The following is a 26,611-nucleotide window of genomic DNA, read 5'->3' as shown; positions in this document are numbered from 1 at the left end:
TGGACATAGTTTGCTATTCAGCTTGATCAAAGCACTCTACACCAATGTAACTTCCTGATCTTACTGGTAACAGAACTAAATGTTTCCATGTTCTGCCAAGATGGGTTGCCAGTTATCGGCAGAGGGCTCGCATCTGGTAATAATTATTTACTAATTCTGTTTACCTTTTGATCTGGTTTTCAGTGTACAGCTGCAGCTATCAAGGCTATAAGAGAAAGTGGAATGAATCTGAACCCAGAAGTGGAAGGGACACTAATTCGGGTACCCATTCCCATGTAAGTTTGGCTGAAATTCAGTGAAATTCAGTGAAATGGGGGTGATCATCCCTTAGAAGGAAACCAGTGCCCTACTATGCTGTTAGGCCAGTTGCATACCTTACCTGCACCTTTTATCCTAGCAAACTTTCTTTTCAAATCCAGTTTACTGATTTAGAATTATTTGTTGAGTGCTTATTGATGTGCTAGATACTTGAGTGTACAGCAGTCAGTAAGCTTGAGAAATATCTGTCCCAATGTAGTTTACATTGTGGTTAGAAACTTAGGACAAATAAATAGGTGAAGTCATTCCAGGTGGTGAAATGCTGTTGGTATCCATCAGAGAGTGACTTGGTGAGGGTGATGGTGGCAGGGACGATTTTCACCTGGGAAGACTCTTGAAGGAGGTAACCTACCTTTCTTTCTTTTTTTGTTGGAGGGATGGGGTGGCTAACTGGGGGTTGAACCCAGGGGCACATCCCAGCCTTTTTTATTTTTCGAGACAGAATTTCACTAAGTTGCTTAGGGCCTTGCTAAGTTGCCAAGGTTAGCCTTGACCTTATAGCCCTTGACTTACAGTCCTCCTGCCTTAGCCTTCTGAGTTGCTGGGTTTATAGACATGTGCCACCATGGCAGACTGGGAGGTAACATTTCTGCTGAGAGCTAAGTGATGAAGAACTTCGTCAGCCTAAGGGAAGAGCCTGCCAGGCAGAATGAATAGCAAGCACAAAGACCTTAGAGGCCTTTGGTCAGAAAAAAAAACTTGACACTTGTAATCTCTAATTCATATTCCTTGAAGAGCTATTTTTTTTTTTTGAAGAGCTATTTTTACATCAGTCTTTGCTTATTGAAGAATTTTAGATAAAAGAACAGAATATTGTTAATTATATATGGCACATAAAGTTTTGAATTAATAAAAATATGTTTATTTTTAAATTTAAAAAGAAAAGAAAAGATCTTGGCATGTTCAAGAAAGAGAAAGACAGTGTATCTGATACTCCAGGAGAGTGTTTAGAGGTTGAACTAGTCAGGAGAGTCTGATGGTCTAGGCCTGATAGGCCATAGAAAGGAGCTTGGACTTTATTCCAGTTGTGATGGGAAGCCACTGGAGGGATTGAAGCAAAGGATTGATCTGATGTGGACTTGTGAGGGTCTGGCTGGCTGCTGATTAACAAATGGAATGTAGGGGACAGTAGACAGAACAGTCAGAATGCAGCTGCAGCAGTCCAGGTGACACATGGTGTCAGATTCCATACCAGATTCAAGTTCCCATTCTACATGGTGCCTCACATACTTATTAAATTAATTTGTTCAGTAATTCAGCAAGTAATTTTTTAAGCTCTAACTTTCATGCCAGGAACTTTCCTAGTTGTTGGAGCAAAAGATCCCTGCTTTTCTGATAGTCGAATAGGCACAATGCACAGAAAAATAAATATATAATATAATGTCAAGTGATTGTTAGGACTATGAAGAAAATCAAGCAAGGTAAGACTGATTTGGGGGCTTTGTTATAGGTGGAGAGGGTTGGGAAGAAGTGACATTTGAATGAATGTAAAGCAGATGAGTGAATGAAGCTTCCAGAGAACTAAAGGGGAAGTGAAGTGTAACTCTAGTCAGATTTCCTTCTATGCCACATGTCATCCTGTGTTCTTTTACTTATTTCACTGCATAATTATTGTCACAGTGTTAACATATATTCACAAGTTTTTTGTGCTTCTTAATCTGTCATCAAAGACAGTTTAAATGATTTTTAAGTAATACCAGCACAATTTTTTTAAAAAAGCTTCACATAATGGTCACATCCCACTTTTTTATAAAAAAAATTGGCATAAAACCTGTGACAGTTATGCAGTGAAATATGGTATTTTGCCTCATTTATCATATAATCCCCATAAAGTAGGTTTTTTCCCCCCAGCTATAGAAATTTATGCTCAGAAAGGTAAAGTAATAATCTCTGAAGCCACGTAGTTTATATTATAACTGAGACCTAAGCCTAGGTTTAGTTGATTTCAAAGCCTCATCATAACAAGAATTAATCCCAATGCTGAGAGATTAGGAACTTTCCTGCTGAACTTTTTCATGTGTCATGGCCAGAAAATGGCTGTTTTGTTTTCTTGTATTCTCAGTACTCTATAAGGCTGAATCAACACTCTACTTTGAAATCATGCAAATTGAAAACACTATAACCTGGCATTTAAAAGCCATATATTGACCTGTTTCAAGTTCAACCTGTTTCAAGTTTCCTTGGTGATTTGTTCAGTGAGTCTTCATAGATTGAGTGTGTACCTAACTCTGCTGGGAATATACAAACTTGATAACCAGCTTACTTGTGGAACTTACTGTGACCCACAGTGCATAGATAAAACTAAAGTTCAGAGAAGTTAAGGGACTGTCCAAGAGCACATGGCCGATCAGTGGCAGTCAGAATTTGAATCCTGAGTTTTTTTCTTACTCTCTGTGTAGACAAGTAATTCTGGAAAGTTCTGATGGTATTCTTGAATTAGAAGCAAGATTTATAAGTGATATACCTTGTAGTCACCAGGTTTATATTTTAGTCTTATTTCTACTGCCTGTGAAATCTTGGACAAGCCACTTTTCTTCCCTGAGCCTCAGTTTCTTCATATACCAGATGAAAGGGTCTTTCTCAGGTCTGCCAATTTCCTTCTGAAACTCCAAAATTCTGTGATGCTATGAATTTGTTCTGCCAAATATTCATTGCTGACTTAAATTCTTTTTAGGGTAGCTTAATTACAGGTCGTATTTTTCTTTCAAAGACTGGGATGACATAATGTGTACCTTTGTAGCCCCAAAGGAGTTAACAGTTGCCCTTTGTGCGTTGTACATGAGTTTGAAGGATCAGCGAATTTAATGTGAATTTCTAAAGGCATGAGGATCTGTTACATTATTTTATCTTGGTTAATGGGTGTAATCCAAGATAAAGTTGATGGACCAAAACCGTCTGCTCCTGCAAATCTCATTTTTTATGTACTTTGTTCCCTTTGACAAGGTGGTAGGGTCATGAGGCCCCATACTGAATTATGCGTTTGGTACTTTTCCAAATAAAAAATGAATGATCTGTTCTTTATTATGGAGACTGTGTCATGTGAGGAGAAAAAAGGTTGATTTTAGAAGTAAGAGGACCGAGGGTTTTATTAGGTTTTGGCAGTGACTTTCATATGTCTCTGGGCACATCACCTAGCAGCTTATTGCCTTTTGGTTCCATTTGTAAAGTAGTTGAAATAGTGCATAATGATAGGTGGAGATCAATAGAGAAAATAAAATAGTGTGATTTCTTTAAACTACCTAAATATAAGATGCTAATATTATTTTAGTAAACTTAATTTCTATTTGTATGTAATTTTAGGAGAAAAGAAAGGAATGAGGAAGGGAACTAACATGCTGAACACCTACTCAGTGCCAAGACCTTTTAGGTGCCTGATGTATACAATGTAGGAAGCTGAACGTACACTGGTTAAATTTATGTCTTGGTGTCACATAAACTTGAAATTGAATTTTAGCTCCTCTGGTTTTTACCTGAATGAAAGTGGCAACTGTCTTTGCTTCTCAGAATTTCACTGAGCTAATCTGTAAAATGAAAATTTGAATTTGCTTTATATAGTTTTGGGAGCTTTCAGTGTGATAATGTACATGAAGCTTTTGATACTTGGTAAGCACACAGTTAATGTTAGCAAATGTTCCTGTGTCCTTCATTCGCTTTCTCAGATAGGTTAGATATAGATTTCTTGAAGGGTTGAGGAAATTGAGATTTAGAGAGGTGAAATATTGGCTCTGGGTCACGCATTTAGTAATTGGCAAAGTTGTGAGGAGGAAAATCACTAAAACTTAACTTAGGAGTGTGGCAGGGATAGGGAATAAGAAGATAAATCCTCAGGATCAGATTCTGACCATATGATTTCAAGTTTAGTTCTAAGAAATTTGTTTTTCGTGGTTGATCACGAGTCTCCCTCTGCCTAACGTTAGTCTGCAAGTTTGCTTTTTTGCCTTAAAGCTGGTTGCCCAGAACTGAGTTTTATTTTCGGTTGCAGCAGATCCCAGCTACTGCCTCATCTTCATTATACTCCTCTGATTCTCATATTCTTATTTAAATGAGTCTACTGAGTATCTGCCTCTGATCTTTTGGGAAGTAGGTGGAAGCTAAATCCTTAATCAATAACAGGTCAGACTTGGAACCTGAGTGGTCCTGATCACCAAGTCCTCTTTTTCCAGCCTCTGAGGATCACCTCTGTGTGACTATAAGTTTTTATTGAGGCCCTGTCTGTAAGTAAAATATTGATGAACCTCAGAGACTTGGGCTGTTTATCTCCTTCCCCATGGACAGTGTGTATTGCTTTGTTTTTCCTCTCTGGCACATGTTCTTTTATTTAGATAAGTCAGTCAACTGGATAAATCTTTGAACATTTCCATTAATTGAGACTCACTGAAAGAGTTTCTTCTGTTTCGTATTTTAGTAATCACATTTTGGGTACTGTTTATTAACCATCCACACTAGAGATGCAGCACCTGAAGATGCTGAGCTGAGCACTTTTTAAAGTTTCTCCCCAGATTTCTCAATACTATAGGGTGAAGAGTCTATTTTGAAGCTCCTTTGATAAGAGACCTATAGCTCACAGGTGTTAATGCCTCAGGTCAGATAGCTGTAATTGGCAGAAGCAAGATTAGAACTAGAGTCTTTGTTACTGTCTTTCTTCCTATTCTTCTGATAGAAGATTTTTTTTGGGTCCTGACAAGTTTTGAGCAATAGTTGGTTTTGATAAGAGCAGATTTCTGCCTCTACTTATTCATGTCTTCATTATGTCTCCCCACCAAAAAATAGACAAATAAACACATTCCCTTACTTATTGCTTTACCAAATTGCTTTGGTTTGAGATCACTGAATTCATGTTTGGCTTTAAATAAATGCTGTAAGGGAATCATGAATTTGACCCAAGAGAAAAAACTGTATGTATGATTGGCTCATTGCCCCCTGAGGTTGCAGCCTTCCTTGATTGTCCTCTTTCTTAAGGTCTATGTTCATTTTATTTTAAGTAGAATTAAATAACAAAACAAAAAAAACCCTCCATGCTATTCTTCTTAGGGAATTACTTTTGCCACCTTGATTTTCTAGACTTTTTTCTATTTGTAGTCAACCACGTGTCTGTCTCCTCAGTTTTTCTCGTAATGATATGGGAATATACTAACCATACTGTTCTGTACTATATGTATATTTTTTTTGAAGAACTTAACATATCATTGTTCTCTCCAGTGAGAATTCTTCCTCACTCCTTTTAAAGGCTGTGTAGTGTTTGCAATGTATACATAGTCAAATACCTTGGTTAATTTTTTTTCTTTGAGTAGCTGTTTTCGTGATCTTCTGAGGCTTGGCTCCCTCTTCTGCTGGGAGTGGGAAGTGGTGGTGGGGAGACTGCAGTTGGGAAAGAAGTGAATGCAGGTTGTGGGGGACCTTGGTATTGCTTGGGTGCTTTTTGGCAACAGCACCATGCATAATAGTACTGAGCTGCTTAGAGACATGGACATTTCAGGGCCAGATGACCATCTGTAGTATACCAAGTGATCCCTCTGTTGATCCTCAGACCCAAACTTTACATCCCTGTCTTAGAAACCCTGTTGGAACTTGAGTGCCTCAGGTTTACTGCATGGCATTACTTGTAGTAAGCAAACTTACTATGTATATGTACTCAGTGCAGACTGTGTGCTGTTATTTAACTTACTTCATTCTGTTACTCCCTGTTTTATATATGAACAATGGAAGCTTAAGAGAAGTTAAATAAATATGCTTAAGTTCATTTAGTTAGTAAAGGTAAAGTTGAACAGGATTCAAATTTGAGTCTGTTTACTTCAAAGTCTATATTTGTGGGAAGGGGCAGGGGAAGAAAAGATGGAGGAATGAGGTAAACATCATTACCCTGTGTGTATGTATGATTACATGAATGGTGTGACTCTACATCATGTACAACCAGAGAAATGAAAAGTTGTACTCCATTTGCATACAATGAATTAAAATGCATTCTGCTGTCATGTGTAACTGAGTAGAACAAAAAAATTTTAAAAAAATCTGTATTTGTGCATTTATGGACTTCTAAAAATGATTTCTGTTTTTGTTTTGTTTGCTTGTTTTTGTAATAAAGGACAATAGTTGAAGTTTTAAATTTTAATTATATAATAATCCATACTCTGTGAAACATAATTTCCTAAGCTCAAATCAGGACAGTGAATTTGTATGTCACTTTTTGGTTTGAGAGGTATTGTGGGGATACAGGATACTTATTAAAATCTAAGTATATTGAGGTATAATTTACGTATGACAAAATAAACCCATTTCAAGTGTACATAATGATGAGTGTTGATGAATGTATATGTCCTTGTACCTACCACCTCAATCGAGATGTAGAAACAATTCAGTTACTCCAAGAATTTCTTCTCTTTCTATTGGTCATTCTCCAAGTCTCCTCCTTGTCTGCTTTTTTATAAGAGTAGCATATATTAAAATATATAAATGTGTTTATGCTGAAATGTAAAACTTTTAGGACATTCATAAATTTATTCAGCAGGTAGTTATTGAGTACCTACTTCATACCCAGCATAGTTCTAGACACTGAGGATAAAGCAGTGAACAAGCCAGACAGAGTCTTTGTCTTATGTAACTTCTACTGGGGAGATGGTCAGTAGCTCACAAACATGGTGTGTGTGTGTTCATATTTTTCTCTCAGTGGAGATAGATAAAGCAGTGAAAGGAAATAAAGGATGGCATGGGTGGGCCGGTGGGGGGTTCACTGTTAAGAGGGTGTTCATGAAGCCTCTATAGGAAGGTGATATTTGAGCAGAGAACTGAAGGTGCTGGGGAGTAAAGCATGCCTACATTTGGCACTGAAGCACAAAAGCAGAAAGTGCAAAGGTCCAGAGGTGGGAGTCTGCCTAGGATGTTCAGGTTACAACAGTAACATGTGGCTGTAGCAGGTGAGTGAGGAAAGACACAGAGGAGAGGAAGTCAGGAGTGGAATGAGACGGCCAAGTCATTTAGGTCTTAATAGATCATGATAAGGAGATTGGCTTCTATTTGTAATGAAATGGGAAACTGCTGGAGGGTTTTGAACAGGGGTATAATGACTTAGATTTTGAAAGGGCCGTTCTGGTTACTCTTTTGAGGATTATACTGTCGGAAAGCAAGGTTGAAAGCAGGGGCCACTTAGGAGCTGTGGCAGTGATGCAGAGAAGAGATGATGGTGACCTGAATTAGTATTGTAATGGGCAATTGGTGAGAGTGGTTGAATTCTTGATGAGTTTTAAAGGAAAAGCTGCCAGGATCTGATGATGGATCAAACGTGAATTTAGAGAGGACTCAAGGATGACTCCAAGACTTTTGGCCTGAGCAACTGGAAGGATGAAGATATTGAGCTAGAGCAGGTTATGGGAGGAAGAGTTGTGGGAGAGAAGAACAGGTTTTGTCCATATTTGTCTTGAGTTGCTCCTCAGCCAGATCTCCTGGAGAGCCATCTGAAACCTCTCACTACAGTGACCCAGGGAAAATTGCTTTATTTTTTGAAACATGAGTCTCTTTATCTGTAAAATGGGAGTAATTAGTTAATGGTTGTGGAAACTGATGGGATATTTTATATGAGGCTGCAAGTGTGAGGCATATCATAGGTACTTAGTAAATTTTAACCCCTTTGTCTTATAGTGCTCATTATCTATTCTCCTGGTTAAGGAACTCTTGGAAACTATCTTTTTTTCTGGTTGTTTGGCAGTAAAACCAAAGATACTTTAATTGCGTTTGCTGATTTCGCCTTTCATCCTTAATGCTGTCTTTGCTTTCTCACTCGTTAACTGTGCTTCCAACCCCAGGTTCATTTTTAAAAAAAATTTTTTTAGTTGTAGGCGGACACAATACCTTTATTTTATTTTTATGTGGTGCTGAGGATGGAACCCAGGGCCTCACATGAGCTAGGCGAGCGCTCTACCACCGAGCCACAACCCAACCCCCATGTTCATTTTTTCCCCCTATTTTTTTCCTCCACTTTTAGGGATGGGAGGAGTTGAGTCATTATGTTGTAATTATCTTGGAATTTAAGTTGCTCAGGAACACTGTAGTTTGATTGTTAATAAGCACTTGGTTTTGTTCTTTGAATATGAATTATGGTGATCAAGACCTCCTGGAAGGTATATCCCAAATAAGAAAATCTAGTGCTGAGTCCTGCCTGTGGTGTGAGGTTTACTGTGCTTGTGGTGAGGTGGAGGAGCTTTGGCCCTCCTCAGCTCTCTCCACCCACTGAACTGCTCCCTGAGGCCTCGCAATCATTGACTGTTTGCCAACATCAGCTCCCAGTTTTGGGGGGACACTGTTGGGGATGGTAGACCTGATACCTAGACTGATTTCTTCTGAAGCCAGACTTTGTTCCAAGGTGGTAGGAAGGAGAATTCTACTTAGAAGCACAGCAAAGTTTCCCAGATAACAGTAGAGAGCCTTGAGTTATAGTTCTTTCAGGTTAAATTCTGTTTGTTTTTCTTTTTCAGGTTAAATTCAGTTTTTTTTTTCCTCCATTTAAGTTCTTTGATGCTAATAGGCAGTTTCTCATGGATGATGTCCTGAGTTTTCCAGGGAGAGCGAACTGGGTAGGCATGTTAGGATGGTCCCCAGAGTGAGTCCAGTGGGGAGAGGAAGCCAGGGAAAGCTGGGACTGATGACCAGAGGATCCACGGTTATACTCAGAAAAATTCTAAGAAGAAAACCAATACAGGAGTTACTAGTTACAGGCTAGTTATTTCAACTCTCTCAGCCTTAATTTCTTGTCTATAAGAGGGGATAATAATTGCATTTGTTTTCATGAAGACTTACTGAGGGAAACTCCTATGAAAGATGAAGAGGAGGAGGAGCAGGAGTAGACAGGGAGAGCCATTAGGCTGCAGTCTCACATCAGCGAAGAAAGGACAGAGGTCAAGAAAGGAGCGTTCATGTGGTTTTTAACATTGTCATCATCGTGTTTGCTGCTGTTAGTGACATTACTGTGGCCTTTTCTGCATGGGGATTATTATTTCCGGGAGATTTCCTTCACTCCCTGAGGCAGGCGGCCCCTTGATTGTATTCACCGAGGAGTGCTAGAGGCCTTTAGATTTTCAGCAACTTTTTTGGGCTCTAATTCACCCACTGCAAGTGGACAGCTTTGGATTTACTGTGTCCACAGAGGTGTGCAACCATCACCGCAATGAATTTTAGGATATTTTCATATTTATTCATTCTTTGTGTTTTATTTATTCATTCCTCAGTTGATAGACATTTGGGTTATTTCTGCTTTTGGGCTTTTGTGAATAATACTGCTGTGAATATTATTGTACAAGTTTTTATGTGAATATAGTTTTAATTTTCTTAGGTATATACCTGAGAGTGGAATTGCTGGGTTATATGGTAAATCTAAACTTCTTGAGGAACTGCCAAACTTTCTCATAGTGATTGCATGCTTTACATTCCTACCAGCAGTATATGGGGGTTCCAGTTTCTCCATCTCCTCATCAACACTTGTCATTTTTATTATGAGTACTACCTTAATCTATGTGAGTGGTGTCTCATGGTTTCCCTAATGACTAATGATGTTGAGCATCTTTTACATGCTTGTCGGTCATTTGTATTTTCTTTAGAAAAATGTGTGTTCAGGTCCTTTGCCTATTTTTAAATTTTGTTGCTCTTCCTTTTATTGTTGAGTTGCAAGAGTTTTTAATGTATAGTCTGGCTACTGGACACATTAGGTATATGATTTTCATCTCTTTTTAATTGCAAAAGTTATACACATTTATCACAAAAATTCATTATACTACAGAAATCTAAAAAGAAAAGTTCATTTACTATTCCCCAAGTATTCTTTTCAGAAATAAACACTGTTAAATTCGGTATGTATCTTCCAGATTTTACAAGATGCACATATATTCCCATATATATGTATAGGTAGTTGTTGGCTTATTATGGTTCAACTTAAAATTTTTTGACTTTATGATGATATGAAAGCAATATGCAGTCAGTAGAAACTGCACTTTGAACTTTGATGTTTTCCTGGGTGGGCAGTATGCAGTACAGCACTTTGTTGTGATCCTGGCAGTGAGTTACAGCTCCCAGTTAGTCATGTAATCACCAGGGATGCAACCAAGTTCTATAGCTGCTAGGTTATGTTGTTCAGTAGTTTAGGTATATGAAATGAATTTTTGACTTAGGACATTTTCAGTTTACAGTGAGTGTATTAGAACATAACACCCATTATAAATCAAAGAGCATTTGTAGTTAGTTTACATAAATGGGATTAAATGTCTGTAGTAACACAACTATCTTTCTTTTTCTTTTGTTTTCTTTTGCTTTTTGTTCTTTGATTAACAATATTGTGCACATTTTATAGCAATCTCATTGTTTTTTGGCTTTCTAGAAATACCCTTTTGAGATGAGTATAATATGATGTGGAAACTGGTATCAGAAAGTTTAAGTAACTTTTCCAAGGTTAGAGATTAGTAAGTGGAGGAACCATTATTCAGACTGGAACCTGTCTGCTTCCAGAGTCCATGTTCTTGCCATGTTATCACATTGTTACTTGGGCAGATGACCTAGCACCTATTTCCTTCTAGTTCTGGCCTCCTTGTGCTAGCTGCTTATTGCCTTGTAGATCTAGTTACAGGGTCGTGTGTATAATTTGCACATTCCAGGAAGTATCAGTAATACCATTTTCTTACACTAGCCACACACATACAGACTGTTAGTGATCTTGAGAGGAAAAATAAAAATCAGAAAAGAATGCCTGATGACCTGACTTGGGCTGGGGCAGCCACAGACTGCATTTGAGGAACTGCAGCTGCGTTTTCTGCTCTCTAAGTCCCACTGCCTGTTTGCCATCTCTGCTTTACAGGGCCATTCACTTCAGGATGAGTTCAGTACACTTACTTTCTACCTTCCAGACCCAGTGAGCTTCCATGCAGGTTCAGGATGCCTGTCCTGTGCTTGTTCTGTTCAGTGTTGCTTCTCATCCTGCCTGTGGTGTTTTAGAAGTGTCTCCTGCTATTACAGGTTGCAAGTGTGTGGGATGAGGACTCCCTCCCAGCACACATGTGCTGATTGAAACACATAAGGAAGTGTAATCAGGAAACAAGAGTGGAACCTTGGCTGAGGAGGAAGTTGCCACCAACATTTATGCAAAAGCTGCACACAAAGGACATGCTCCCCTTTTCCCTGCCTCTTCTGTGTTCTCTACCCTTTATATTGTGTAAGTATCTAGCATTTGACTGCTGTAGGTCCCTTGCATTCCTCTGTAGATTCCCTCTCCTTTGCCCCACGCTGCTCTTCTATATATTGGGACCTCCAGAGTAGCAGTGAATTATCTGTCTAAACAGTTCTTAATGTAAGAGCAGTGCTGTTCTCACTGCTACCACTAGTAAGAATAGGTGCTGTTTGTCCACTACCAACAAGGAGAAAATATAGCAGAGGGCCTGGAATTTAGGAGCCAGAACACACTGGACTCAACTCCAAGGGCTGCTTGTTGTGTGATCCTGGGCAGTTTATTTGATCTGTAAATAACTTTTTTCTAATCTTTGAAATCCAGGTAATAATACCACTAATGTCATAAGAGTATTATGAAGATTTCACTGAGCTAATGTATGGAGACTGCCTCAGTTCAGAGCCTGGCATATTGACAGAGCTTTACAAATATTAGATTTTATTATTATCACTGAAGGGGTGCAATGCTGAGGCAAAGATAAGTAGACCTGTATTGTAACAATAGATCCCTCCTTACTGCCTTCTCTTGCTTTATTTTCTTCGTATCACTTATCTGTCATTTTTATATATTTATTTGTTTATCTGTCCTTCACTGGAATGTGAATGCTTTGAGAGGAGCGAGGAGTATTGTCAGTTTTATTCACTCATGTATCCCTAGCCCCTGGAATAGGGCCTAGCATATACTGGGTATGAGTCATGGAATGTTCATGGAGTACATGAATGTGAACACTCATTGTGTGCTCATGGCTGTTCTAGGCACTATTTGTGTATTAGCTAGTATATTTATAGCAATCTTTTTTAAGGTCAGTGTGTTATTATTCCTTTATTGCAGATGAAGAAACTGAGTCACAGAGGAAGGAGGTTCATTGCACCCAGTATCACATAGTTAAGTGGAAGAACAGATGGTTTTCCTCCGTAGCCTGGGCATATAACCATTATGTCAAGCTTTTCTCTCAGTAGGCCTTCCTTCCTTCCTTCCTTCCTTCCTTCCTTTCCTTCATTTCCTTCCTTTCCTTCTTTTCCTTCTTTTCCTTCCTTTTCGTCCTTTCCTTTCTTTTCTTTCTTTTTCTTTGTGTTTGCCTATCTTATCTATCTATCTGGAGTTTTTTTTTTTTTTTTTTTTTTTTTTTTTTTTTTTGGGGTGCTGGGGATCGAACCCAGGGCCTTGTGCTTACAAGGCAAGCACTCTACTGACTGAGCTATCTCCCCAGCCCCCCTCTATCTGGAGTATTGAGGATCCAACCCAGGACTTTGTACCTCAGAGCTACATCCCCAGCCCACCATTCATTTTATTACTAATATATTATTATTAGTTTAGAATAGTTCTCTACATTCATATTCAAAATTCTTTAAGCGTCATCTCTCATTTGCTCACAACACTGGAAGAAAGGTAGCATCTTAAATCTCCCCACCACACTTTGTATTTGACAGTTGAGGAAATAATAACCTAATGTTTATTGAGCACATCACTATGTGCCAGCACATTTATTAACATGTTTAATCCTCACAACGATCTGACTAAGTAAATGGTATTATACATATTTGACAGACTAGGACTTGAGTTCCCCTCCTTCTTGGAGACAGGGAAGGAGAAGGTAAGTGATTTAATCAAGGGCACTCAGCTGCAAATGTAGAGCTGGGACCCTTGACCTTAGCTCTTTCTCTTTCTGTCATGCTGGACTGTTTCAGAATGGTTCAGCCAGACTTCAGTCACAGAGCAGTCTTTTGAAAACTGGTGGCCAGTTTTGTCCCTTGAGAGAACTAAAATTATTGCTTGTGGAGAAGTCCTTTCCAAGTGTATAATTTCCTTAGATCTGATATCTTTATGAGACATGAATGTATGTGAGACAGGCTAGTGGGAGGGGTGGGGATGGTGCACCTAGAAACTTTGGAAATCTGGCTGGGCTACTCAAACAAAAACATTTCCTGGGGGCTAGGGAGATAGCTCAGTCAGTAGAGTGCTTGCCTTGTAAGCACAAGGCCCTGGGTTTGATCCCCAGCACCCAAAAAAACCAAAAAAAAAACCCAAAAAAACCCATTTCCTTCAGGGCCAATAGCCCCAGGACAGTGGGCAGCGGGCAGCGGGCAGCTCCCACCAGCAAACAGTGAAGCAAGGCTTTTGTCCGCTGCTGATTGCAGGCCAATGCTTCTATTGGGGGAAAGTCTCCCAGCTACCAGTGAGGAGGTAGCAAGGTTTCTCTCGGTGGAACTGTCAGAAATGTGTTTTTATATGCTGTTCCCTAGAGTGCTGCCTCCTTCTCCTTAGCCTGCTCTGCTTAGCCACTGGAGCAGAACTCATGGCCCCCAAGGCCCCCAACTACTTGCTGCTGTCATCTGTTTCTGTTCTGTTCCTCTCTGCTCACTGTCTATTCCACAGCCCCAGCCCAAGTGACTAAATCCTTTTGAGTTTTTTCTTCCTCACCAGTCACATCCTGTTGTCCCCAAGTCCTGGAGATACTATAATATGAATAATAGTACATCCACCTGTGTTGAGCTCTTACAGTGCATATGCACTGGAAGTATGCCGGGCTCTTGCCACCCATCATGTCATTTAATCCTCATGTCCACTCTGCTGGTAACATACATACTCTTGTTTCATACACAACAAAACTGAGTTTGGAGACGTTGGATAGCATATTCAGAATTCTGAAGCTATTAAGTGGCAGAACTGGGATTTCAGTTTAGGTCTTCTTGTCTTTAAGGGCCCCTTTAAAGTGGCCAGAGATCCTTCTGAAGTGGAGTATCTGTCATACTATAACCGGTTTTTTACCTGTTTACACATGGCTTTGTGCATGTGTCCCATTCTCCTTGAAACAATGGGAAATATCATTTTGGTCAGTGGGAGTCTCTGTTGTGCACTCACCAGTGGGGCATGCCCTCTGCTTATTGTTCATGGGAACTGCTCAAGGAATTTTGCAGGAAGGCCTCCATCCAGGATGTTCCTGAGAGAGCTGCCTGGTGAAGTGTGTACAAACACTGCCAGCTCAGTCCAAACCCCTGCCTTACGCTGGGAGGCTCTCGGACCCCAGGGAAAAGGCTGCTATCTTCATCATGGCCAAAAAGCTGCTGCAGGGTGGAACCTGGGCTCTCCGTCTACCTGCCTGGGGCTTCTGTGTTGTTTCAACACGTGCTTAGCTCTGGTTTATGCATTGCTGTTCTACAGAATACAAGTTTGATCACGTTTTCTTTGTCCCTTGAAACACTTCTTTTGTGTTCCTAGGAACAATCTACTTGGACTCTTTCTTTTATTTTCTTTTTTCATTTTAAAAAATCATCAAGTATACATTAAAAACTTATCATTTTGTTTATCTCTGAAGTATACAGTTCAGAGGCATTAAATACATTCACTTTGCAGTACAACCAGTCTCAAGATTGCTTTTCTTCCTGCCATATTGAAACTCTGTACCCATTAAATAACTCTACATTTCCCTTTCTCCCCTACCCACAGGCCTGGTAGCCACTATTTTTTCTGCCTCTATGAATTTGACAATTCTAGGAACCTCATATGAGTGGAATCATACAATATTTATCCTTTTGCGTCTTTCTTATTTCACTTATCATAGTCTTCAAGGTTCATTCATGTGTAGCATTAGGATCTCATTACTTTTTTTAAGACTGAATAATACTCTATCATATGTGTATATACCTTAGACTCAGTGTGACATCGAAGGCCCATGTAGCTTTGCCCTTGCCAGCCTTTCCAGCCTTGCCGTTTGGGATAGTCTTTACCCTCTGCTTTCTATACTCTAGCCACACTGCTTTTTCCTTTCCCTCAAGAGCAGTATCCTTCTTTCTTCTTATTCTTTACCTGGGAATAAAAGCCTTTCCATGTGCATTCCCTCTGGTGAGAATGATCTTCCACCACTATCCCCTCCACTCTTTCTCATCTCAATTGATATATCATTTGACTTAAATATTTCTACATTTACTTCCTGGGGTCCCAGGAAAGTTTGATGGGACACCTTTCCTCTGCTAATCATTTCATAGAACTCTAAGTCTTTATAGTACATATACTAACTGTAACATAGTAATTAGTCATGCATGCATTTGGTTTGAATGCCTTCCTTCGAGACTGTAAACTCATGTGTTCACTGTTATATCCCTTGTTTCTGCCAGTGACTAAAATAGGTGCCCAGTTAATAGGCATTAAATGAAGCTAAAAGTTGAATGAATGAATATTGAAAATAAAAAATTTCAAGGCTACATTTTGGAGGATTTGGATTCTAAAACTTGTAAGATGTGCAGTTACACATCAGGTTGCAAAAAGTCATCTTGCTGAAGCGTAGATCTTTGCTCTGTTATTTCTGTGTTGATAAAAATGTCTCATGAATAAACTCTTCATTATTTGAAGATGCCTGAGGGGTTGCCAAAACCTGAGCAGTAGCAACAGCAAATGACAGTTACATTTTCTGAGTGCTTATTCTTTACCAAGTTTGATGCTGCTTTCCAGGTATTATTTCATCTTAGTCTCATGATTACTCTGAAATGGAGGTGCTGTTTTGTTTGTTTTTAATTTCTACTTCTAGATGAAATGACCAGGGCTTACTGAGTTTAAATAACTTGCTTAAGGTAACTTAGACTATAAGTGACAGATCCAGCAGTGGGGGTGGACCCTGAGATAGAGTACACCCTTCTGCTCATCAACTGGAGTAGTCTCTTTTTATTGTTTTTTTATTGACAGGGCCACTGCCTTGCTTTTCTTTGAAACCAGGATTTTGTGGCTAAAGAATTTGAAAACTCCAGGCCTGCAGAACAAATTAACCCTGGTGTGCCCTTTCCAGTCTCATACTTGCCCTCCCACCATTGCATCTTCCTCTGTACTTTTCCCCAAAAGGCCCTTTCCTTTCTTCCGCAGGCATCAATTTACTGTGCATCTCAAAGGCATTTTCCAGACTCAGAACAGAAGAATAGTTTTTTTCTGCATGATCCCCCCCATAAAAGGTTCGTCTTCCTGTCCTAGCGGTGGTCAAATCTTTCTAAATAGTGACTGACAAGTCTATTTCTACCACTTGACTTGAGTCTAGAAAAGTTGGAACAGGCCTGTCTCCTCTCTGGAGCACCTCAGCCTGGTTCGGGATCTGGTGTTGAACACAGGGGGCCCAATCAGCTGAGTGGGTGCTCAGAACCAGCCAGCTGAGGTCAGAAGTCTGGAACAACCCCCCCCCCCCCCGCCACCCACCCACCATGCACATTCACAGAACCCCATGAATGTGAGGTGCAGTTGATGAGATGTATTAATCACTGCTTTGGAAAGGAATTAAAATATTTCCATAATATAATATGTTTCTTTTCTAAAACAGATGCATCCTTATTGTTTCATGAGGGAGTAATTAAATGTGTTTGATTAAAACATTATAAACGCTATCATTTATTCAAGGCTAGTATATGCTGCTGTGTTTGTTGGTATTTTTAATCTGTCATATCTGCTTTTCCCAATCATCCTTTAAAGTGTCTTTTCAAACTTCATTTTAGAGATAAGGAAACTGAGGCTCAGAAAGATTAAGCAACTTGCCCAGCGGTAGTCAACTTTTGAGTAGTGAGTAGTAGAGGAATGAGATTGGTCTGCCTGACTTCAAAACCAGTGTGTTGTCATCACCCTAAGTGCCTCATCTTGTACTTTCAATTCAGCTCCCTGGCTGGCATGCATTTGTCCTTCTTCCTCTCAGCCTTTCCTGTGTCCAGCATCCCCTGCTCTTTCCCCCTTTCCCCACTCCTCATTGTGCTTCCTTCTCCATTTCCTTGTAGTATCTTTTAGACGATTGAGTCTGTATTTGCATCCTGAAGCAGAAATATTTTTGACAATGTCAATACTAATTGTATACTATCACATTTAGAAACTTGTGTTAATTGTATGGTAATGTCACATTTGTATTAACAGATACAAAATAATACATTTTATTAAGGTCAAATCACATACAATGATTTTGTTTTCTTTATGTAGTGTTTTACTTGTAAGATTTTTGGGTCCCCATTTATATTTTTAAAATATGTTTTTATGTATAATAACAACGCTCTAATAAAAATATTTTTTCTTCCATTTAAAATATAGTGATGTAGTATAAAGTTGGTTAGATAATTTTTTGTTAAGGTTTTCTAAACAGTGAAATATCTATTTCAGGTTATATCTGAAAAACAAGATTGAAATGCTTCAATGAAGTCTTTTTAGGGAAGTTTAAGAGGTTTCTTACGGTCCTAGATGCATTTATTTTCTGTCCCTCCTAGGATTTCAGCAGGATTAAGTTTTTTGAATCAGTGGATCAAGTTTTAATTTTCCTGTTCCTTCCTTATACTGACATATGCTTTGGCAGAACAAAAAAGAGACCTAAACATGTCAGCATGATTTTTGTTCAATGAATTAAAAACCATAAGAGTAACAAGATCTAATCCAAATCCCTAAACTCCTGACATGGTGGTTTTGTCCTTTTCAGTCCCAAGATTCATGTTACTGACTTTGAAAAGCTTTCTGCCTAGAAGCAGAAGTGCATGATTCATTTGAAATAGATTGTAAGGGGTAAGCAGCATGGAGTAGTGGAAAGAATACAGGCCAGAAAGATTTGAATTTGAATCCCGGTTCTGTCACTCAAGCCCCTTGGCAAGTCCCTTGACATCTGTGAGCCTCAATTTCCTCATTGGAAAAGGGGCGTGTTAGACTCAATTTGAAGAGTTGTTGTGAGAATCAGTGAGGTCACATATTCAGAAGTACTCACCTGGCACAGAGGGGTTTAATAATGGTAGAATCATTTTTATTTTGGGAATACCTTCAAGTAGGTCAATCCAGAAAGATTTATTTATGATACAATTGCCCACTTCATTTCCAGAGCTTTTTCTTTCTTAGAATTCTTTAATTTCTTTTCTCATCAGAGAAAATATCAGATAGATGTCACTAAATGTCTAGTAGCTACTCATCACTTTTCCACACTGAACATGTACCCAGAATGTGGGATTATCCTTACTCAGCAAGAACCACATTGTTTTGAGGGTCAGGGAACAAATACCAGTGATGCTCATATTGGGACAGAGAAATCCTATTACACTAAGACCATCATTGACTTTTGAGATAGGCCAGCCTGAGTTTGACTTTGAATAAGATACTAAACTTCATTGGGTCTCATTTTCTTCATTAGTAAAATGAGATTCATGAGCTTATAAAAGACCCTCCATGAAATGGCTTCCCAGCCTCTTCTCTTTTCACTCCTTACTTTGTTATCTGTGCTCCAGCCAGTTCCTCTGATGAAACTTGGTCTCTTCACAGCTTAAAGCCTTTTTGTATACTCATTCCTCCTCCTGCATGTCTTCCCTTACTCTGCCAGTACTGGCAATTTGAACTTTTTTCAGATTCTAGTGAGGTATATTAGTCAGAATGAGCTATGCTGCATTAACAAACACTCCCAACATCTCCATGGCTTATAGCAATAGAAGTTTATTTCATGCTCATGCTGCATTCATTCTAGAGGCTGTTCATCATAGTCATTCTGGGACCTGAGCTGATGGAAATTCTTATCTCAACTTGTACGGTGGCCAAGGAAAACAAATGTGATAGAACATGCATTGCTTCCGGAAGCTTCTGCCCTGAGGTGATATCCATCATTTCTGCTCACATTTCACTGGCCAGTGAAAGCTGTGTAGCTGAGCTTTGGAAGAGGTCAAGACATGCATTTCTATTATGTGCCTAGGAGGACAGGAACCATAACACTGGTAAACGGACCTGATGACTAACATGTTTAGATACCATTTCTCCAGGAAACTCTTCCCTTACCGCCCCTCCCTAAACTTGGACAGTCCTTGGGGATTTAGCCAGTGGCTTCTCTCTTGTGGCACCTTGGCCTTCCCGTACCCCTATCACAGCACTTCTCACACTCCACTGTAATTGTCTCTTTACTTGCTTTGCTCCCTAGTGAAGCTTCTTAAGAGCAGAACAGTGGTCTGTCACCTTCATGGTGACACCCTCAGTGCCTAACACTCAGTTTATACCAATGGAAAGAAGTTTGATAGGTGGCAGGCACTGTGTTTATACGAATGGAGGAAGGAAGGCAGGGCAAACATGCTAGGCTACTTTGCTAGGTGGTTGTGAATATTAAACGTAAACTAATAACAACCATCTCATGTAGTGGTTGTAAGGATCAGTATATAAAATGCCTGTGTCAGTGACTTATTGTCAGCCTTCAGTATACTCTTTGTTGTTATGGTGAGGATGTTAAGTAAAAACTGACATTTATTAAACATTTATAATGTGCTGGACACTCTTCATGAGTACTTTTTGGAAGTTAACTGGCATAGTGGTTTGCATGTTATGTTGTGACTCATGTTATAAATTGGTTGGTTTTGAGATTATTTTTAAGTCATTTGTTGTAATAAGATCATGAAGGCCAGGTGTGGAGGTGCACGTCTATAATCCCAGGGCCTTGGGACGCTGAGGCAGGAGGATCTCCAGTTCAAAGCCAGCCTCAGCCAAAGCGAGGCACTAAGCAACTCAGTGAGATCCTGTCTCTAAATAAAATACAAAATAGGGCTGAGGATGTGGCTCAGTGGTTGACTACCCTCAGTTTAATCCCCAGTACCAAAAAAAAAAAAAAAAAAAAATGATTATGAAGGTTACTACTTTTGGATGATTTAGAGATTTCTGTTTCTATAACATCGTCACTTTTTGCATTGCTTTCATTAGCAGGAAAAAAGTGGAGTTATGGTTCATATGAGCACTTAAAATGTGCCAGGGTCAATGGTAACCAGTTCACATGCATCATCTCATTAATTTTTTACATCACCCCCTTGATGGGAACTCTGAGGAAAGGAAATCATGTATGTGTCTCATTAGTGACTTGGTCAGGATTTGACCCCAGGTCTGTCTAGACTTCCTGCCTTGTGCTTGTAAGCAGTATTCTTTTTTAAATTTTTTTATTTGTTCTTTTTAGTTATACATGACAGTAGACAGTATCTTAACATATCATACATACATGGAATATAACTTCCCATTTTTTGTGGTTGTACATGATGTGGAGTTATAATGGTCATGTTCATATAAGAACATGAAAAAGCTATGTCCAGTTCATTCTACTGTCTTTCCTGTTTCCATCCCCTTCCCTTCCTTTCATTCCCCTTTATCTAATCCAGTGAATCTGCATCCCCCACCCTGCCCTTATTGTGAGTTAGCATCTGCATATCAGAGAGAGCATTTGACTTTTGGTTTTTTGGGATTGGCTTATTTCACTTAGCAAGATAGTCTCCAGTTCCATCCATTTACTGGCAAATGCCATAATTTCATTCTTCTTTATGGCCAAATAATATTCCATTGTGTATATGTACCATATTTTCTTTATCCATTCATCTGTTGAAGGGAACCTAGGTTGGTTCCATAGCTTAGCTATTGTGAATTGAGCTGTTAAGTAGTATTCTTATGGGCTGTCCCTAGCTAACTCATCAAGAAATATACTTGACCTTGAGCATATCCATAGGCATGTGTCAAGAATGTTCAGAGTAAAAGTTATAGACTGTGAGCTAATAGTGGTATTAAATTCTTAACTGGAGACTAATGTTTATATGATTTTGTTGATTTTTTTTTCTTTTATCAGAGTAACCAGGGAGCACAGGGAAATGCTGGTGAAACTAGCCAAACAGAATACCAACAAGGCAAAGGACTCTTTACGGAGGGTTCGCACCAATGCGATGAATAAGCTGAAGAAATCAAAGGACAAGACCTCGGAAGATACCATTAGGCTCATAGAGAAGCAGGTACTATTGCCAACAGATGTGGGGTTTATATGTCCAACCCAAGTACTCATTCATTCATGTCTGAAGTGAAGACAGTTTAAACAAATGTCTGTGGTCCTTTCATTCAAATGACAATATTGACCAAGTCTCTATCCTGGGTCTTGCCTCATGCTGGACCCTGAGGGGATTCACAGAAGAGGATAAGATGCTGTTTACTTTTTACTTGTGCTAGGCTCTGTGCTAAACACTTTGCATTACTTCATTTATCCTCATGACTGCAGAACTGTAAGGAAAAGTTCAGTAACTTGCCCAAGTCATATTGCTGGTACATGGAAGAAAGGGCATCCAGAGACAGGCAGACTGCTCTCAGAGTCTGCTCGCTAATGCTCTCTTAGCTGGTTTTCTGATTGGTGAGAAGTAAGTACTTATTTGTCAGTGTGCTGAGTAAGTAGTAGCACTCGAACAGTCTTAAAGGAGCTCCTGGATAAAAGAGCGAAAGACAAGAAGAGACAAGAACAGCATGTGCAGAGGTGTGGTGGTGTAAAAGAACCTTGTCACATAGATCAGTGGGGCTTGCACCTAGACTGTGACTAGAGAATGAGTAGAGAAGCTAGAAGGTCTTGAGGAGTTTGAATTTTAACATGTCCATAGTTTTCCACATTGGCTGTGCATCCATATCAGTCACCTGTGACCACAGTAATGCTATATGACCAGCTACTCCAAAACTCAGTGATTTATAGTTTCAAAGCATTATTTCTTACTCTTGTTTCCATGGGTGTGCTAGGTTGTAACTCTTCTAGGCTGGGCTCTCCAGGGACTTGGCTCCAGATTTTTAAGTTTGCTTTATAAAAATATTCCAGAGTCAGTAAGTTTCCCAGGGTATCTTTACTTGGCAAGAGCAGATGCCACTGTGCTTGGCCTTCCATTTCTTCTTAATTTATTAGTTTCCTAATACTTAACTAATACATTTATTATAAAAAGGAATGAAGTACCAGGTGTGGAGGTACACGCCTGTAATCCCAGGGACTTGGAAGGCTGAGTCAGGATAATTGCAAGCTTAAGGAAACTTCATGAGGCCCTGAGTGACTTTGTGAGACCCTGTCTTAAAATAAAAAAATAAAAAGGGCTAGGAATGTGACTCAGTGATTAAGCACTCCTGGGTTTAATCCCCAGTGCCAAAAAATAAATAAATAAATAAATGAAGACAGTCATTGGAATCTTATTACTAAGAGATGACCATTGTTAACATATTAGTGCTATCCTTCAGACTATCTCTGTAAGCATGTATGTGATCTGTAAAACACCAGTGATCTATAAAATCTACCACTTTTTCATTGTAAAAATCTTTATTAAAAGATACTATCTTTTTTTTTTTTGTGGTATTGGGGATTGAACTCAGGGATGCTCTGTCACTGAGCTATATCCCCACCCCTTTTTTCACTTTGAGGCAGGGCTTAGGTAAGTTACTGAGACTGGCCTCAAATTTGTGATCCTCTTGCCTCAGTCTCCCAAGTCACTGAGATTACAGCTGTGCACTACCACACTCAGCTTAAAGATACTGTCATCTGAGTGTTTGTTCTTACCTTATTGGTAGTAACTTCATTTGCTATTACATAATTAAAGTTTGGATAGGAAAATATTCAGGAGACAACCTCATGTATGCTTCATTTTATTCTTTTTCCCTGTCAGAAGTCACCAAAATGAAGTTTTTTGGTGTGGGTTTTTTGTTTTATTTCATATAAACAAGGCTGCAGTGGATTGTTGCTTCATCAACAGTTTTAAAAAATTTGTTTACTTTTTTATTCCTGATTATCAAAGTAATGTCTGCTCATTATAGAAAATGTAGAGTACAAAAGACTATTTTCAGAAATGGGGAAAAATGCATCCCATAAGCCCACATTGCACAAGCAGCTACTCTTAACATTTTGTAATAATTCTTCTGTCATTTATTTTTTTTTAATACTATGTAATTTTAAACATGATTCATTGTATATAGTATATATACAATTTTGCATCAAGCTTTTAATTTTCCATTTGGCATTAAAGACATTAGCATTTCCTTGTGTCTTGAAAAACTTTTATAAATGACCATTTCTAATGGCTGCTAAATAGTTTGTCTTGTGGTTTTACTCTTGATTCAAGTTTTGAAGCCCTCTTTTTGGACATTTTAGTCTGTTTTAATTTCTTTTTAATTTTAAGGTTGCAGTGCATATCATTATTATAAGTCTTTGTGGTTCCTTAGGATAGAATGTCCTAAGCCTGGAATTACTATGTAGAGGAAATACATATTTTTAAGGTTCTTGATATATACTGTCCAAATCACTTAGGGTTTTTAAAACATGTGTATTGAAATTTTGCTTTTTATAACTTCTGAAACTTGAACCTAGAAGTTTTAATGTGAGCTTAAAATATTGATGTCTTGAAAGTATTGCTTTTACTTCTATACTGTCAGAGAAGATTGTTTTTTAATATAAATCTATATAGCCTTTCTAGAGGATAATATGGCACTATGTGCCAAAACACATATATTTCTAATTCAGTTAGTAACTTAGGAATGTATCCAAATTAAATTGTTAAGAGTTTTTTTACCTACAGGAATGTTCATTGATGTATTATATATAATACCTGTCTAAATTTCTGACAGTGGGAAACAATTGTTTTATATCTACTTGTTGAAACCTGTATAGAAAAACAGTAAAAATATTTTTACAGAAATGGAAACCTTTTTAGAATATACTTTCTTAAAATGGTAGGTTATATAACATATCATTTTTATAAAGAGAAGTCACATATAGAACAGTTGGCAGTTTATACATACCAGGTGATAGAATTATGAACAATTTTTATTTCATTTTTTGTGAGATTTTCTTTTAAAAAAATTTTCCAAAATTCTTTTGAGGTCATGTTTTTTTGAACTCTATAATACGTGTTTCTTTCGTCTTTGGTATGTTAGAGTGAAATGATTCAGTTGTAGTTTCTGTCTCAACCGTTGCATCTGACCCCAAACTCCCTCAGCCCCTCCGTACTTCCCCGGCCCTGGCCAGCTCTGCTGAAGGACTGAGGTCTTTCTGCTCAGGACGCTGACATCTGCCTGCCTGCTGTTTCACCTTCCCTTCAGTTTGCTGTAAATGGGTCTGTTGAACATTAAAGCACTTGGCAGAAACCACCAGTGATTCTGGCCAATATCCTTTCACTGCTGCCTTTCTCTGAGAAACAGGCTGCTCTGAGATGAGTGAAGCCGGTGCTGGTGAGGATGAAGGAGGGGAGGGCTTTTGGCAGACTGGGCCACAGGCAGGGAGGCTGGACTGGTGAGCGGTGGGGATCCCAAGCCAGTCTCAGGAAGGACGACTTGTGTGCAAGCCTGTCCAGAGCTGTGTACTATGCTCTTGTCATATCTCTGTTCCTGCCTTTCATTTCCCTGAACTTGTTAAGCACAAATGTAATGCTCAAGACAATAATATTGATGATAACATCATAATTTTCACAAGTCATATGATAATGAAAGGACTCTTGCTTTAGAATTAAGATGGACCTGGATTCAAATCCTAGCTCCTTTACTTCTCAGCTATGAATTGGACTTCTGAGCAGTAGCACCTTCCCACAGGGTTAATGTGAAGATCAAGTGACACAGCATACTTAGAAGTGACTAATGTGGTTGCTGGTCCTTGGTAATTTTTATTCTACTTGTCCATTCCATTCCTCTCCCCAACCTTGTCACTTTAAAGGTACCAGGATTGACACATTTAATGACCCTAATATAACCTGACTGGAATGAGGAAGGACTAGGCCAGGTGCTAGACCCCTCAGAGGAAGCAGGAGCATCATACTGACCCTCATGGGTGGGTGAGTTCCTAGCTTGACCACACTACTGACTTTTTATGTGATCTTGGGCAGAGCAGTTAATGTTCTCTGCCTTGGTTAATCCTCTGTAAAATGGGGATGCCTGTCTGGTCTACAGAGGTTATGTGAGGTGGTTGGATTTGATTGAAGTAACAGAGGACAAAAGACTTTAGCACAATAGAAACAATTATGCAACAGACTGGTGAAAAAAGCGTTCATAATATGTTAGAAAGACCTAATTGTATCCCTTATGTTGTGAGGATTCTATGCAACATGTGTGAAAATGTAGCCCAGTGAACATGTAGTACCTGGCATGAAGTGAACATTGAGCAAGTGGGAGCTGTATGTGGTGTGTTGCTGTTGATCATCAGTACTTTTAAGAAGCTAGATAAAGATGGAAAAGATGAACCTGCAGGTAGACTCTTCCCAAAGGCACTTTGTATTTATAATATGGTAAAAAGTTCGTAAATATTTCAATTGATTGATTAATTTGAAAGAGAACTCAGGAAGTGATAGTAAAAATCATAGTAACACAAATATTTGCATAGCAAATACCCAGTTTAAAATGTGCTTGTATATTCATGATTTTAACTTTCACAACCACTCTGAGGAAGGGACTGGCATCCTCATTTGATAGATGAGGAAGCTGAGACTCAAGAGTGGGAAAGTGACTTGTGCTTTGCCTCTCTGATTGTCAGATTGTTACCCTGAGTGCTGTCTCTCTCCTTTTCTTCACCATTCCTGTGCCCAGACTGTCCTCAGTGCCATTTCTCTAGAGGAGGCTTGTGGCTGGAGTGCTTCTGGGCAGTGCACTTCACCCCATGCAGAGCAGCTGCAGGGGCCAGAAGCATTTCCAGGGGTTGTGACTGGCTTAGTGAGGAGGGACCAAACTGCCATTCTAAATCCAGTCTAGAGAAGTATCTGGCAATCCCAGGAGCTTTGCTTTTCCAGCTGAAAAATGTACAGCTGTTGCTATGGTGAGAGCTGGCTGGCTGCTTCCCTGCATGGGACCAATTGCTGAAAGTCTTTTTTAGTTTCTACTCTTTCCAGTGTATTTAGTTCCCAATTCCTGACCAGAGCTTGTGGTTGGAAAATAAAGATGTCAGACAGCTGCTGTAGCGCTGAGCACACAGATCCTGGGCACCATGCTGTCACCCTCAAAGCTTTGTACCTAAGCTTCCTCCCATATAGACATATAGACATAGGGGGAGGCTTTAGTACCTAGTAAATCGTGCCAGCTTTTGTTTTTCATTGTTAGAGGTATACATGCTTATTGCAGAAAACTTGGAAAACGTAGAAAAAGCACAGGAAACTTCAATAATTATTCACTTACTAAATGCTTTCTGAGAACTTGAGATGTGCTAGGTCCTAGGTGGGGTGTGACTGATAAAAGACATGAATAATACATTACCTATCTTCCTATCACTAAACGATAACCACTGTTAATATTTTGGTAAGTTTCCTTCTGGTTTTAAAAAATAGGTCTTTTTTTTGTTTACATATTTTATAGATCATTTGTACTATGTATATATGTACATGCACACACACACAC

The 26,611-nt window shown here is 39.1% G+C and overlaps 1 protein-coding gene across 7 annotated transcripts in view; it reads left to right on the top strand.

Moving 5' to 3' along the window:
- Positions 1 to 26,611, top strand: part of Mrrf (mitochondrial ribosome recycling factor) — a 71,613-nt gene that overhangs the window by 22,320 nt on the left and 22,682 nt on the right. For all 7 annotated transcript variants that reach the window (XR_007104887.1, XR_007104886.1, XR_007104885.1 and 4 more), the window contains exons 5-6: positions 184 to 275; positions 21,081 to 21,240. Coding sequence is in view for 4 of the 7 variants with exons in the window: in XM_047523969.1 (XP_047379925.1) it covers positions 184 to 275; positions 21,081 to 21,240 (252 nt within the window). In the remaining 3 variants the exon portion in view is untranslated. The remainder of the gene's footprint in view (positions 1 to 183; positions 276 to 21,080; positions 21,241 to 26,611) is intronic.

This window comes from Sciurus carolinensis, chromosome 14 (genome assembly GCF_902686445.1).
Source record: "Sciurus carolinensis chromosome 14, mSciCar1.2, whole genome shotgun sequence".
NCBI lineage: Eukaryota > Metazoa > Chordata > Mammalia > Rodentia > Sciuridae > Sciurus > Sciurus carolinensis.
The sequence above is the reverse complement of the archived record's forward strand: the minus strand, read 5'-3'. Positions and strand labels throughout refer to the sequence as shown.